The sequence below is a fragment of the Notolepis coatsorum genome (genome assembly GCF_963971535.1).
Source record: "Notolepis coatsorum genome assembly, contig: SUPER_7_unloc_2, whole genome shotgun sequence".
Classification (NCBI taxonomy): Eukaryota; Metazoa; Chordata; class Actinopteri; order Aulopiformes; family Paralepididae; genus Notolepis; species Notolepis coatsorum.
In genome coordinates, this window is record NW_028174879.1 from 236,428 (window position 1) to 253,659 (window position 17,232).

Below are 17,232 nucleotides of genomic sequence, written 5' to 3' on the forward strand. Positions count from 1 at the left end.
TCATTGAAGTGGGTCCTGGCATTTAACCATGTTTCCCATGTTAATGGCTGGCACTCAAACTGTTAAGCACCCCCACAGCCCAAATGGAATGATAAAAAAAAAAAATATATATATATATATATATATATAATTTATATATATATATATTTTTTTTTATAGTCGACTAATACTCAACTATCGGCAAATTTTGTCGACTACAAATCGACTATACAGATCCTTAGTTGGGGACAGCCCTACCGTAGACTAATAGTCAACTAGTACCCAAAAAAAAATAAAAACTCAACCATCATGAAGTGAAGACTTTCTTGGCATCTTGTTTTTCTTGGTTCAAAATACTTGACCCCTCCCTTGTTTTCCTGCTCCCAGGACACATCCAGGACCGGGCTTGCCCCCGAGACCGGAACCTCAGACCCACCTGACCCTCAGCTCACCTGTTCCGCACCACAAGCTCCTCCCCCTGACGGCACAGCTGAGACAGGTAATGGCACACCTGGCCCACAAAGCCACGCCCACCCCAGGGATTATGCTGCATTCACGGCGTAGAAAACATTCACAGCTTTCATGTGTGACCAGGCACAGCGTTTATGGTATTGCTGGACTACATTACCCAAGAGCCTCTGCAATACACATAACCCCTCCCCCACCCAACACCTTCCAGATGAGCTGCAGGACGCCTAAATATTAAAGGCAACCAACTTGTGTCTAGCCACGCCCAACTTGCGTCTAGCCACGCCCCCGCGGCGACGCGGCAGCAGCAGAGCGGAGCGGAGCTCTGTCGCGGCAGCATTATGTAGCAGTAATCCCCCTTCTTTTAACATCGAAAACTAGCTCAACTGGTAGCGTTGCCTTGCTGTGGATCCTGCGGTCCGTTGCTGACGAGTTCGATTCCCTTCATTTTTTTTTTTTTTTTTAACATGCATTCTTTCGCCGGTTAAGTTTAGGCATGTTAAGTTTAAGCATTGTTTCGGAGTTAGTTAAGGTTAGGGTTAAGGTTAGGCATTGTTTCGGAGTTGGTTAAGGTTAGAGTTTGTCTCAGAGAATGGCAATAGACAGCCTATTTCCGCGCCGCAGCTCTCTCGCGCTGCCGCGGTCACATGGGCGTAGTGGCCAATCAGAGAAACGCTAAACACACGTTGGTTGCCTAAAATATTCACGCCTGCAGGACAGCAGTTTGTTATTACGATGTGATGATGAAGTTTAGTCTTACAGGGTTAGGGTTATATAGGTGATTTGTTATTACGATGTGATGATGAAGTTTAGTCTTACAGGGTTAGGGTTATATAGGTGATTTGTTATTACGATGTGATGATGAAGTTTAGTCTTACAGGGTTAGGGTTATATAGGTGATTTGTTATTACGATGTGATGATGAAGTTTAGTCTTACAGGGTTAGGGTTATATAGGTGATTTGTTATTACGATGTGATGATGAAGTTTAGTCTTACAGGGTTAGGGTTATATAGGTGATTTGTTATTACGATGTGATGATGAAGTTTAGTCTTACAGGGTTAGGGTTATATAGGTGATTTGTTATTACGATCTGATGATGAAGTTTAGTCTTACAGGGTTAGGGTTATATAGGTGATTTGTTATTACGATGTGATGATGAAGTTTAGTCTTACAGTCTAACTTTGAGTTAAATCCTCACACAGTTTCCATTAAAGGAAGGAGAGGAACAGAGGAAAAAGTTATCACGGCGGAAAGTTCAATCAAAAACACTAGACTGCACATATAAGTTTCAACTATAAAAACTCACACACACAGAGGGAGAGGGGGAGAGAGAATAAATACATTTGGATGTTGCCTTCATATTTGGACTAAATTATATCTTCCTGCTATTTTCCCGCACACACACAAAAGGCCCCTCCATCATATAGCTCTCTCCACAAGCATACATTCTTGCAGGATGCTGCAGAAATCATTGCCCCATATGTAGCTCACATTACCAACCTAGCCATTGACACAGGAACATTTCCAAGCGAAATGAAATCGGCAAGAGTTATTCCTCTCCACAAAAAGGGAAACAAATTGGAACCGGGTAACTACAGACCCATTTCCATCCTGGGCGTTCTATCAAAAACCATTGAGAGGCTAGTATATGAGCAAATAGACGGGTATTTCTCCACTAATAACATCATGTACAAATACCAATCTGGTTTCAGGAGGTCCCACTCCACAGACACCTGCCTGCTGTTCCTCACAGATTACATCAGGAAAGAGGTAGACGAGGGAAAGTTCTGTGGAATGGTAATGTTAGACCTCCAGAAGGTTTGATTCAGTGGATCACAACATCCTGTTAATGAAGCTTAGGGCCCTAGGCTTTAATGAGGCAGCTCAGAAATTGATTGGTTCCTACCTGACAGGGAGACAACAGGTGGTAGATATAAACGGAGTACTCTCCAGTCCTCGGACAGTAGCGTGCGGGGTCCCACGAGGGAGTGTTTTGGGTCCGCTCCTCTTTCTACTGTATATAAATGACCTGAAAGCAGTGACCTTTTTTTATACGCAGATGACTCCGCCCTACTAGTGTCTCACAAAGACAAACAAGTGGTTGAGCAGACATTGAGTGCAGAACTAGAGAAGGTTAGCGACTAGAGAAGGTTAGCGACTGGCTAGGCCACAACAAGTTGTCCCTCCACGTGGGGAAGACTGAGTCAATTTTATTCGGGTCAAAGGTCAGGCTCAGAAAATCGCCAGGTTTTAACATTAGAATAGGAGATACTGTTCTCACAGACAAAACATCTGTGAAATATCTCGGTTGCGTCCTGGAAAACAGCTTATCAGGGGAAAGCATGGCTCACCAAGCACTTACAAAGATAAATAACAGGACTAGATACCTAGCCAGAATCTCTAATTTTTTAGATCAGTCAGCGATGAAGATTCTTGCTGGAGCTCTCATACAGTGTCACTATGACTATGCGTGTGGCTCCTGGTACAACAGTGCCCCCAAAAGTCAGAAAATAAAACTACAGACATCACAAAACAAGCTAATCAGGGTAATTCTAAGGCTACCTGCTCGAACCCACCTTGACCCATCTCACTTTGAGGTCATGAGATGGCTTAAGGTGGAAGACAGAGTAAACCAGATAGGGATGTGCCTAGTTCACAGAATAGTGCATGGGGTAATGCCAGTGTACTTTAACAACTACTTCAACCGAATCAGAGACACCCATGCTTACCAAACTAGGCGCAGCTCAACTGACTTTGTGCCAGTCAGATTCAGGAGCTGTATGGGGAAGGAGTCATCTTTATATTCAGCAGCTGTCTATTGGAATAGTCTGCCCAGTGAACTGAAAACCATAGACAGTGCCGATAGATTCAAGTCCAGCCTGAAGACATGGCTCAAAAGGGACTATACCTAGACACTTAGCTTAAGGCACCCTTGCATGTTGTATGAGTCTGTATGTATATAAATGTTAAATGGTATATGTGATGTGTTGTGATGGCACGTTTTGTATGATGCATGTTTTAAGCATCACATTCCCCCACCCCCCTACAAGGACCACAATGGAAATAAGCTCTGAGCTTTTTTGTGTTTCATCCTTGGCAGTATATCCCGACTGTGCTCTTCTGTCACATGTTTATTTTTATATTGTCAAATAAAGTCATTCATTCATTCATTCAAGCGCCTCTCTCTTCATCTTCCATTACGTGCGAGTAGCAACTAGCAAGTGTCTGACGGCCTAATCTGTGTAGCGCACTGGAGTAGATGGAGAAACGATGGGAAATAGAGATAGATATAGCAGATATGCAGATACATTTGTTAGAGAAAACGAATGTCAATATTATATGCCTCACTTCCGCGCACTGCCAGCCCGTATGCAACAGAGAGATGCTCTACATTTTGTGGGATAGAAGATAATCTCCCAATTCAGATACAATTTAACACAAATGGTTCCAAAGATACTTAGGCCCCGTTTAGACGGAAACGCTAGCAGGTGAATCCGCAAAAAAAAAAAAACTGATGTTCTTTTCGTTTATACGGAAACGGCGTTTTTACGGGGTGAAACCGCAAAAAAGTGAGACTACCTTCCAGGGTGGAATTCCTAGAAACGGTAAACCTTCGCGCTCTCATCTAAACTGTCAAACCGTATAAAACGATGACGAAAGGGTTCTCAAGGCTCTCGTCGCGTGTACTGCTTACATCACAGGCATGCGCCAGCGCCGCCAGTAGCCTAGAAGCGTAAACAAAGCATGTCTGATTCTATCCATGGCGATCACCTGAAGGCTACATTGGCAGTACTTTTAACCCTTTCACTGCCACACGACAGAAGGTTAACCCTTTACTATCACACAACCGGCTGTCGTGTGGCAGTGAAAGGGTTAAATACACAAGAATCTGTCCCGCGGCGTGAGTGGACCCACTGTCTGTGAGTGACTCTGCTTTGGTCCAATCACATTCCCCATCCACAGTCTGCGAATCAGAGGCAGAGTAGGGCGGGTCTTCACAGCACGTCATGTGACATATGCGCCAATCGTGTGACAGCGGGGCTCCGTCGTTACAGCCTCGTCTGCACGGAGAATTCCACCCCAAAACGCTAGTCTAAACGCAAAATTAAAAGTGAAACCGCAAGACGACTTTTGCGGTTTCTGTTCAGACTCTCTCCGTCTAAACGTAGCCTTAATGTTTCTATGCATATTTTCACACTGCCAACAAAGTACTGGGTCCACGTCCGTCGTCTCTTCTTCGGAATGGATTTGGTGCCAGCTGTAATTTCTGCCCATCTCCGTCATCGAAACTGGAGACCGAAAGTACTTAGCCACTCCCCTCCAAGTTCTTAGCCACTCCCCTAGTACTTAGCCACTCCCCTAGTACTTAGCCACTCCCCTCCCACAAAACTGTAGTTTTTTCACACAGCGTGGGAAATGATACTGCCGGAATATCTAACAATAATTAACATATTTACAAGTCGGATACAATTTTGTAAATAAGGAGAGTGATGGAGAAGATTTCAAAGCACTCAAAATTGCCAATATAAAAATGTCGACCTATTTCTGAATTACGCAACATTTAGCCATTTTCTGAATAATAGTGAGCTCCTTAACACTTTCAGTGCCACACTGTTTGGTTAAAGTTACCCTTAGAATGCCAGCCTTCTAGTCATTTCCGTGGTTGTTGCACTATGTTTGCGAAGCTGTGTTTGTGTTCTGTATTATAGCTGTAGAGACACGGTGTGGCTCATTTTGACAAACATTACTTGTAGTCCAGCATGGAAATAATAGTTTTCCACACGCTGTAGTTTGTAGTTTATTACACACTAAACATCGCTCATTTCCAAGATAATAGTATTTTTTCATAGATCGCGAGATAAAACACGTTATGTGCAAAAAAACGAGAGGGAGAGAGAGAGAGAAAAAAAGGTAATCTCTGTGTGGGTTAAACACCTTTGCGCAAATAATATTTTGGGAAGGGGTGAATTTGTAGTTTTGAATTAAATTCTGCACCCAAAAAAAGTGTTATTGGTTCGGTACACAGCCATACTGAAACAAAGGTCCAGTACTGAAACGGTTCAGTACGGATACGTGTACCGTTAGACCCCTACTATTAATTGATAATTTCATTAAATGTATATACAATATGCTATTTAACATTTATTGAAATGTACTAAATTAAAGGTTTTTATAATTATGATGATTATTCGTAGAAAATCCTGCCCCTGATGCTGAATCCTTCCCACTTCCTGTCCCGCCCACCACCCTACCTCCAGCTGTGGAGGCACCAGCGCCCCCAGGAGGTCAGGAGGAGGTGGTGAAGCCAGAGGAGGAGATGAGAGCCACTCAGACAAGTGAGATGGAGCCTCTATATCATACTATACCAAACTATATTAATGTATATCAATATGAACCATATTAATGTAATTTATATCAATATTAACTATATTCATGTATCAACCTACTGTATATCAATATGAACCATATTAATGTAATTTATATCAATATTAACTATATTCATGTATCAACCTACTGTATATCAATATGAACCATATTAATGTAATTTATATCAATACTAACTATATTTATGTATCAACCTACTCTAAATCAATATTAACCATATTAATGTAATTTATATCAATGTTAAGCTGTTAAGCTGTAGCCCTATTTTCAGAAATTTTGCCTAAAGGTACATGTACAAGTAAATGGAAGATTGCTCCACTTCTACAAGGTCAATTTGCATGTTCTTGCTATCTAGGAACATCTAGGGACCTGCGGGTATGTATTTCCAGCTACCTAGCAACTGTAGCTTGCTAATACGGGCTGTCCTGGCTGGCTAACTTTTAATTCGCAATGGAGTGGAGCTAACTAACTGTACAAATCGATGTGATTGGCTGAGACTGTATTTTGTACGGTTGGCTGCCTGGCTGTTGTGGATTCGGGAGCCAGCTAGCAGCTAACATCAACTCAACATCAACACTCTGTTGACACTCTGAGGGGAGCCAGCTAGCAGCTAACATCAACTCAACATCAACACTCTGTTGACACTCTGAGGGGAGCCAGCTAGCAGCTAACATCAACTCAACATCAACACTCTGTTGACACTCTGAGGGGAGCCAGCTAGCAGCTAACATCAACTCAACGTCAACACTCTGTTGACACTCTGAGGGGAGCCAGCTAGCAGCTAACATCAACTCAACATCAACACTCTGTTGACACTCTGAGGGGAGCCAGCTAGCAGCTAACATCAACTCAACATCAACACTCTGTTGACACTCTGAGGGGAGCCAGCTAGCAGCTAACATCAACTCAACATCAACACTCTGTTGACACTCTGAGGGGAGCCAGCTAGCAGCTAACATCAACTCAACATCAACACTCTGTTGACACTCTGAGGGGAGCCAGCTAGCAGCTAACATCAACTCAACATCAACACTCTGTTGACACTCTGAGGGGAGCCAGCTAGCAGCTAACATCAACTCAACGTCAACACTCTGTTGACACTCTGAGGGGAGCCAGCTAGCAGCTAACATCAACTCAACATCAACACTCTGTTGACACTCTGAGGGGAGCCAGCTAGCAGCTAACATCAACTCAACGTCAACACTCTGTTGACACTCTGAGGGGAGCCAGCTAGCAGCTAACATCAACTCAACGTCAACACTCTGTTGACACTCTGAGGGGAGCCAGCTAGCAGCTAACATCAACTCAACATCAACACTCTGTTGACACTCTGAGGGGAGCCAGCTAACAGCTAACATCAACTCAACATCAACACTCTGTTGACACTCTGAGGGGAGCCAGCTAGCAGCTAACATCAACTCAACATCAACACTCTGTTGACACTCTGAGGGGAGCCAGCTAGCAGCTAACATCAACTCAACGTCAACACTCTGTTGACACTCTGAGGGGAGCCAGCTAGCAGCTAACATCAACTCAACGTCAACACTCTGTTGACACTCTGAGGGGAGCCAGCTAGCAGCTAACATCAACTCAACGTCAACACTCTGTTGACACTCTGAGGGGAGCCAGCTAGCAGCTAACATCAACTCAACATCAACACTCTGTTGACACTCTGAGGGGAGCCAGCTAGCAGCTAACATCAACTCAACATCAACACTCTGTTGACACTCTGAGGGGAGCCAGCTAGCAGCTAACATCAACTCAACATCAACACTCTGTTGACACTCTGAGGGGAGCCAGCTAGCAGCTAACATCAACTCAACATCAACACTCTGTTGACACTCTGAGGGGAGCCAGCTAGCAGCTAACATCAACTCAACATCAACACTCTGTTGACACTCTGAGGGGAGCCAGTTTGCCGACAGCAATGTAACAAACAATATGGTCCGTGCGGAACCCTTATCCCCAACACATAGTTCCGTGTGTGAATAATGTTGAGCCACCACAAAAGATTAATCCAAAGTTTAATATAGTAAGAATAGCACTAGGCTATATTATAACACATCTTTGCAAGTAGATTACATTAGCAAAATGCCCTTTTGACATGTAGCCTATTATTCATAATCATGAAAGTTTATTTGGAAGTATTGTATATTCTGTACTTAGTTTGAAAGTGGTCAGACAGTTCCCTCTGTGTGTAATACAGACAGTCGTCACACATTCATAAATAACACTTACAGAAAAGCTTATTGTGCACTGTAATACGTTTTGTTCAATGGGGGATTTTTTTGTACCGAATACCGTGAAACTGTGGTATTTTTGCCCAAGGTTATCGTACCCTCAAAATGTCATACCAGCACATGCCTAGTTACACTATATGCTACACTACTAGGTCTACACTGTACTATAGTTTAAGGCTACTTTCACTGTTTTACTGCATTACAGTACTGTTATATATATATATATATTTTTTTATCAATACTAAATATATATTACATATATATTGTTGGTGCTCCTTACATTTCGGTGGGTGCTCCTACATTTTTGCTGGTGCTCCCAACTTTTTGAAGTGCTACCAAGTAAAAGTGTTAATTTCGAGCCCTGCATAATTTGAACTATACACAATACATAATTTGAACTATACACAATACATAATTTGAACTATACACAATACATAATTTGAACTATACACAATACATAATTTGAACTATACACAATACATAATTTGAACTATACACAATAAATAATTTGAACTATACACAATACATAATTTGAACTATACACAATACATAATTTGAACTATACACAATACATAATTTGAACTATACACAATACATAATTTGAACTATACACAATACATAATTTGAACTATACACAATACATAATTTGAACTATACACAATACATAATTTGAACTATACACAATAAATAATTTGAACTATACACAATACATAATTTGAACTATACACAATACTGAATTTGAACTATACACAATACTGAATTTGAACTATACACAATACATAATTTGAACTATACACAATACATAATTTGAACTATACACAATACATAATTTGAACTATACACAATACATAATTTGAACTATACACAATAAATAATTTGAACTATACACAATACATAATTTGAACTATACACAATACTGAATTTGAACTATACACAATACATAATTTGAACTATACACAATACATAATTTGAACTATACACAATACATAATTTGAACTATACACAATACATAATTTGAACTATACACAATACTGAATTTGAACTATACATAATACTGAATTTGAACTATACACAATACTGAATTTGAACTATAGACAATACTGAATTTGAACTATACACAATACTGAAAGGTTACAGTATGTAGATTTGTTTATTTGTATGACAAAGTCAGTCAACCCTTGCAATCAGTTTCATTTAATGAATTGAAAACAGCATTGATATTATGTAAAAGCAAACTGGCAATATAAAAGATGTTCAAAATGATCTAGTTCCCTTAAAACGCCAACGCTATTAAATAAATATATATAGTGGAGGTTAAAATAAGAATATGACATGGCCTGAAAAAAGTTCAGTCAGGTGATTTTTTTTGCTTTAATCCCTGACTATTGGTCAAAAAAGTATAATATAAAAAAATGGTATCATTCCATTTGGGCTGTGGGGAGTGCTTAATGTCTGAAGGAGTCGACTGAATGCTTCTTGTCCTCTGCAAAAGCATGCAATTGGTCCACTAATGGATACATCTTGATATTTGTCTAGTAGTCTAGTGTGTTCATTAGCTGGGTGAAATCCTCTTTCAGTGCCTCTGTGCCTGTTTTCTTAGGCAGTTAGCCTCTGGTATGCGTGCCATTAGCGTTAGCCACGCTTCTAGGCCTCTTTTCTTTTGGAAAGAATGATAAAAAATTATAAATATATATATATTTTTTTGTATTCGACTAAGAGGTTGGCTAGTAGTTGACTACGGCTCCTTTTGACCGATTAGTCGACTAATCGGTCAGCCCTAATTTCCAGTGTCAGAAATATTGTGTCTGTTACTAGGCTTGAGTCAATTGTAATGAACCAAATGAGAATATAAATTATGATATTTGTTTGCATCTGTGCCGGTGAATAACACCATGTTGTTACAATTGTGCTGGAACTGAGCTCATTCACCACCTTCTTGAGATCAAGTGTACAGGAAATCTAAGCAAATTAATAAAGTGAAGATGATTAAACAGAAGGAGTTGTAGATACAGTAATAAATGAATAATCCATTATAATTATGAATTCATATTTGACCTTGAACTTGACCTTGACCTTATTATGGCCAAATCATACATCTATGGATAGGGAAAAGGCTCCTCTTTCCAATGGCAGTGTTAAATCTGGATTTAGTCATTTCCTCGCATTTTTACCATAAAATAGATATAATTAGCATTTTTCTGATAAATTCTTATTTTCGGTAAATTTGGTAAAAATGAAAATATACACTTTGACTGCTGTTTTGATAGGGTTAAGGTCTTTACTCTTGGCTACATAAAAAAAACAGAACATTAATCTCTTAACACTTTGAGTGCCACGGGTCCGGTGCCCCGGAACCCTGTTGCGTGCCAACACCCACTTCAATGATAGAGCTCTCATATTTGCGAACGCATAAACTATATCTTAAATTATGGCTATGTGTCTAATATGGCCGTCGCTTATCAATGACTTGTTTGCAGTTAACATTGTCGAAACGGATTGTTTTTTAATCGGTTCATTTCCGTTTTATACCATTTTGAAAAACGCTCGTTTTATGAAAGTTCCAGAAGAAAATAAAGATTCTGTGATAATCGCCCTTTACTGGAATATTCTGGAATACACAAAAAACGTTGTAATTTTTCGGCCTATTTATGAATCGTTTTCAAATAAACGCTAGATTATCGATAGTATATGTGTACTTATGCATGCTATAGAAGCGGGCTGAAAAACGATTATCCATTTCCTGATGGACACACACACATAGGGCCCACGTTGATATATCTGTGAAAAAAGCTCTGATTATCCCAAGACTGGTAAAATAGATTCCTTACCTCAGATCAGATGTTCTCCAAAAAGATATTTCCAATTCCTGATCGCCATTCCAAATATCGATCGTGTTTATTGATCCAACGCTGGGTACTGGAAACACACATTATCCGCTGTTCTGGTGGTCGGCGATGACTTTGATAGTCTCGGGTTACTTGTCTGACAAGTAAAATGTGTAAGCAGGATTTTTTTTTTCCATGCGTTTCATTCAATCCAATCCAAAGGGGTGCAGTACCATCCAGAGAGACGATAGGGGGGCGGTATTTTCCCAATGGAGCTCAGAGAGAGTTCCAGTGGTAACGTGAGGCTAGATTGATGAAATATGAATGGAAATCACTAATAAATAAAATAAAAACGAGAAATCTCATTGTTGGCGCTCAAAGTGTTAACATCCATGTGGGCCCTCATGAGGACGATTCGCGACGCGCCACTTTGCGACCTCTAGCTGCTCCGGTGTGCATTTATTTTAATACAATATATAGATAGAATTACAGCCCTATTTGTTGCCTGTCGATTGCCGTTTCAGGTGACAACATCCGTTCAGCGGTTCTCGAGTTACATGCCGATATGTGAGGCGTGCGCCAAAGTACACATTACCACACCACAATACTATAAAAAACAAACTAATAAAATACATAAAATAAATTAAAAAATAAAAATAAAATAAAGATAGAAATAAACAACTGTTCTTCGGCTTCTCTACCTCCATCCACCTTTCTTTTTTTTCTTTTTTCCTTCTCTTTTTTCCCCTAAACCTTCCTCCCATTTCCCTTTCCTTTCCCTTACCTTTCATGTTTCCTATCTCTCTCCTTTAGATTCTTACCCTTTCCAGGAAATGTATAAACGATGACCAAGTCCTTTCAAATTGTTCTGTTTTTCCCTTCTGTATGTATGTTAGTTTCTCCATTGCTAAGTTTTCTGACACTTCCTTTAACCATTCCAAAAAATATTTAACCTTTATTTACCCAGGCAAGCAAGTAAGAACAAATTCTGATTTATTTATTGCTCCCAATTTTTGTACACGCCAGGGTGGCGAGTAGCCTCCGTGATTTACCAGCCAAAGAGTAAATCTACACACCATTGGCGCTTGGCGCGTGCTTATTTAGTTCCCTGGGAGCAACAGAAGAGAAGAGGGCAGGTTGTGTGTAAATGTTCCCTCTCTCTCTCTCCATCTCTCTATCTCTCCCTCTATCTCTCTCTCTATCTCCCTCTCTATCTCCCTCTCCCTCGCTCGCTCGTTCTCTGCTGTCTGTTGGCACCCGCGCACGTCAACCCGTTTGAGGAAGTGTCAGTAATTCCACTCGCTCTGTTGTTGAGCGAATTGTTGATTGTGGGCGGTGACTACAACCAGTGCCTTACTCACGTCAGCAAAACAGTCCAATCAGAACGGCTTAGTTGAGTGAGGGAGGATCTCGTGAACTCGAGACTAGACTCATTCATTCATTCATTTTATTTTGTTTCGTACAGTTCATCTTTGCACAATATCACCAACATCTTTATTTTTTTTACATGATACACCCATGGCCGAAAAGGAGCAGGATGAAGAAACGTATACTTATTTTAACATAATGGTCAGCTCAAGTGCACCTTACAGCTTCATACCATATAATAATAATCATGACCATAATTATGATAATAATGATAATAATAATGATAATATGACCATGAATAATAATAACAATAATAACGGTAATAATAATAATAATAATATTGCTAGATACCAATAAACAAACAAACAAAACGCGTCACGGGCCTCAGATGCATGGAAAAGAGAAAAAAACTAAAATAATTATAAAATCAGGGGCAGGAGCTTCTCCACTCGAATATCACCGTCAAAATATCATTTTTCGCACTCTCCCACGCGCGCGCCCGTATTCCGATCCGTGCAATAATATTCACAGTGGTATATATTGCCAGTGCACACTGTGGGTGACTGTCACTCAAAGCGCTTATGGGCGGAGCCCAGCCCAAAACAGCTTGAAATCTTGAAGTGGAAAAATGCTGCTTGCTTTCTTGATTAGAAATACAAAACAATGATTTTATTTTTTATTTGTCTTACAGATGTTTTCCATAGACTCACAGGAATTGTGTAAAGTTGCCCAAATAGTGAAAGGAGGAATAGCAAGACATGTCCCCTTTAATGTATCAACCCAATGTATTGCAATATGAACTAAATCTCTCTTTCTCTTTCCTCCTCTTTCTGTGAAGTGAAGAGACAGATGGCGGAGGTGGACAGGGAGGAGGAGGAGGTCTGCATGAGGAAGAGACAGAAGACGGAGTCTCTCTATGAAGACTATCACCTCCCTCCTTACGACCCCTCCAGGCCCATGGGTAAGACACCCCACCCCTCCTACTAAACCCCATGTAACCCGACCCCTCCTCCTAGACCCCATGTAAAATATGAAAAAGGCGCATAGGTTGAATGATCAAATAAATGAAAACTACACGAGCTATAAATAAATCCTAGCCTCACCCTGTGTGTTTGTGTCTCCCTCCATCTTGTCCGTCTGTGTAGGGATGGAGTTCCTGGTTCCCAAGACGGGGTTCTTCTGTAAGGCGTGCGAGCGCTTCTTCAACGGCTCGGGGGAGGTGGAGAGGAACCACTGCAAGAGCCTGAAGCACTACCAGAGCCTGCAGGTAGGGGGCGCCACCGCTGGAAGCTCTAAACCAGATCAAAGCAGCTTTAAATTAACACATTGGACGCCAGACCCGACATATTTTCGGGGTTAACTCGCCGAACGTTGGGCGCCAAACCCGAGAAAAGTCGGGTTTTAATTGTTATTTCTTTTATTCGCTATATCCATTCATAATTCATCCATCCAGCCTGATCATTGGGAATGGGTCTGAGATCGCAAACGCCCAATACCGCCGCCTAACACCTTGCGGCCGCTATTGCACTCCGTTTGAAACGATGTGGCTTGTTGTCTGGGCTGAGCTGCGGCGTGCGGGTGGGGTCTAACTACTCCGGCAAGACGAGCGCTTATCGGGATGTCATCAACGAGGGTCCCCGGCCCCCCCCCCCCCCCCCCCCCGTCATCGACGAGGGTCCCCGGCCCCCCCCCCCCCTCGTCATCGACTAGGGTCCTCGCAAGGGTTCCCCCCCCGATAACATAAACCCAATGGAAAAACATGCACAACAACAGATCACTAACGCTGTGGCATCCGTGACGAAGACGGACAGGAGCACTTGGATTGGTCCCCGGGCGCGGTACCTCGCCGACGCCCTGTCTGCTCCCGGCTGCCCTTGGGGGGGAAGGACGACGGGATGGGTTAAGCGCAGAGCTCAATCGAATCAGCGACCCCGAGAAAGACGATGCATGCGTGTGTATTCCTGTGTGTGCCGCCCATTGCATGTCCCATGTCGTTACATTCCAAATAAAGACACTCACTCATGTTATCAATCTTGCGTTGATCCGATAAATCTTTCCCTGCGATCGGAGTGTGTGTCTGTAATGTACTGTGTAGCGTATTCCGTTGGTGGCGATCGAAGCATAGAAAAACGACCTCCCCCCCACCCTTTCTTGCATGCATGATGAAACATAATACCGATAATCTAGCGTTGATTTCAGATTGATTATTGATCCAGGTAAGAAATGGCACGATTTATTTAAGATTTATAATGAAATGCAGTAAAATGCTGTTTGGCGTAGTTTCCCGGGATTACACAGAATCACCCTAAAACTATACTCATGTTCACCACGGTATAAAACGGAAATGTATGGATGAAAAAAGTATCTTTTTTGCATGTTGACCGGAAGAAACTCACTGACAATCGACTGTTATTATAAAAATAGAAAATAAGGAGAAAAAAGTGGATCAAAAAAACTAACACCACAGTAATAACACGTCTTATTCTGTCCTTTTTCTTCCCCAGAAACACCTGGAGAGCAGGAAGACGACAAACAAGCAGCTGAAACCATCTGTCGCTCTGATGCTAACTGATTCTGATGCTAACTGATTCTGATGCTAACTGATTCTAATGCTAACTGATTCTGAAGCTAACTGATTCTGAAGCTAACTGACTCTGAAGCTAACTGACTGAAGCTAACTGACTGAAGCTAACTGACTCAGAAGCTAACTGACTCTGAAGCTAACTGACTCTGACTGACTCGGAAGCTAACTGACTCGGAAGCTAACTGACTCGGAAGCTAACTGACTGACGCTAACTGACTGACGCTAACTGACTCTGAAGCTAACTGACTCGGAAGCTAACTGACGCTAACTGACTCTGAAGCTAACTGACGCTAACTGACTCTGAAGCTAACTGACTCGGAAGCTAACTGACTGACGCTAACTGACTCCGAGGCTAACTGACTCTGACTGACTCTGAAGCTAACTGACTCTGACTGACTCTGAAGCTAACTGACTCCGAGGCTAACTGACTCTGAAGCTAACTGACGCTAACTGACTCTGAAGCTAACTGACTGACTCGGAAGCTAACTGACTCTGACTGACTCTGAAGCTAACTGACTGACGCTAACTGACTGACGCTAACTGACTCTTAACACTTTCAGTGCCACGAGGTGGCGCCAGAGTTAGCTCTTGAATGCCACCATCGGCGCCAATGTTACGCTTAATATCGCCTAATCTATGTTTTAAATTATGGCTATGTGTCTAATCTGCCCGTCGCTTATCAAAGAATCCTTTTCCAGTCAGTGCTGTCAAGGCAGATTGGTTTTTTATCGCTTCATTTCCGTTTGAGAGCATTTTGAAAAGCACCCGTTTTGAGTTAAAAAACAGTCCATTCTGGACCATTCTATGATAATTGTCTTTTACTGGAATATTCCAGAACGTTGATATTTGTCGGCCTATTTATGAATCGTTTTCAAATAAACGCTAGATGATCAATATTATATGTGCACGCACGCACATTCGAGCCGCGCACGGATAATCGCGTGTTCATTTCCTCTTGGATTTTTACAGTGAAACCGATAGAGCCCATTTCACAAAACAGCTTATATCTTCATCAAAATGAGTCTGATTATCCTAACACTGATAACATAGATTCCTTACCTGACATCAGATGGTATCCAACTGGTATATACCAATTCCTGATCACCATTCGAAAGAATCGATAAGTGTATAGATCCAACGTGATACAGTAGAACACATGATTCCGCGAGGCTCAGAGGCTCCAGAATGAACTGTGGTAACCCCGGCTGCATCAGTGGACTGGAAAATGTGGAGTACAGGATTTTTTTCCGCATCCATTTTCATTGAGTCCATTCCAAAATCCCTTATGTCATCTGGGAGACGATAGGGGGCGCTTTTTTCCACATCTGATCACCGGCGGCGCTCGGGTAGACTAGGGTAGGCTCGCGTGATGCAATATGATTTCAGATCGCTAAAAAAAAAAAATATCAGAGAAATCTCGTGAGTGGCTTTCAACAAGATATTAATAATTCCGAGAAAACTCGTGAGTGGCATAGAAAGTGTTAAGCTAACTGACTGACTCTGAAGCTAACTGACTGACTCTGACTGACTCTGAAGCTAACTGACTAACTCAGCCCATTCCACTACTGATCTCCAAGGCGGTGGTATCAAAACTCGATCAACACTTTGGGCCGAAATGAGATAAGAATTTAGGCCTCCAGGCCAGACGAATAATAATGCGTACAAATTTGCATTTTCCTGAGGTCTGTTTAATTGGTCATTTTGTTTTATCTATTCAATTTGTGCACCAACTCTATATGTTGTTGTAAATTAACTTGTGTTCGTTCTCTGGTGCCTCAGTGAATACAAGGAAGGCTTGTTTGTTTCAGTAAAAGGTGGGTGAGGTAGTGTTCTTTATGGATATTGACTTATTATAGATTTATTATTGGCGAACAAAGTAGTACACGACACCCACTTATACCAGCTGTCATTTCCCCTGCTTTGTTTGTAGAGTAAGTATGTGAAATTAATAAAAAATAATTATGCATTTTCAACCTAATATCTATTGTGTTTCAATTATTTACCCACAAGAATTGACAAGATTAGAAGAATCAAGAGGTTTATTTGTCACATACATACCAGGGCATACAGTGAAATGTGGGTGGTCATGCCTGCATTGATTGTGCAACATACAATAGACATAGAATAATACAATAATAAAATAGACATGGAAAAAAAACAGGTAAGACATAAGATGTGCATGATCAAATAGACATGCTAAATACCTGAGAGGGCACTGGTTCCCATGTACACTACTATACGATATACAATTTTAGCTCCGTCATTATTATACTTAATGTATCTAAACTATATTATACAAGAGCCACATCTGTTCTTTCCTTAAAGTGACTTTTAAAGTGACTTTATGTACCTCATTCCTTTAAAGTGCAATTAGCAATTCTA

At 41.3% G+C, this 17,232-nt stretch overlaps 1 protein-coding gene across 5 annotated transcripts in view; it reads left to right on the forward strand.

The window, feature by feature from the left end:
* Positions 1 to 16,823, forward strand: part of LOC311232723 (uncharacterized protein) — a 103,075-nt gene extending 86,252 nt beyond the window's left edge. For 4 of the 5 annotated variants that reach the window (XM_084338298.1, XM_084338301.1, XM_084338300.1 and 1 more), the window contains 5 exons: positions 367 to 478; positions 5,644 to 5,784; positions 13,105 to 13,227; positions 13,412 to 13,533; positions 14,771 to 16,823. In XM_084338298.1, coding sequence (XP_084194424.1) covers positions 367 to 478; positions 5,644 to 5,784; positions 13,105 to 13,227; positions 13,412 to 13,533; positions 14,771 to 14,854 — 582 coding nt within the window. In that variant the 3' untranslated portion in view covers positions 14,855 to 16,823. The remainder of the gene's footprint in view (positions 1 to 366; positions 479 to 5,643; positions 5,785 to 13,104; positions 13,228 to 13,411; positions 13,534 to 14,770) is intronic. The other variant, XM_084338302.1, reaches the window with a different exon arrangement.
* Positions 16,824 to 17,232: the final 409 nt, after the last annotated feature.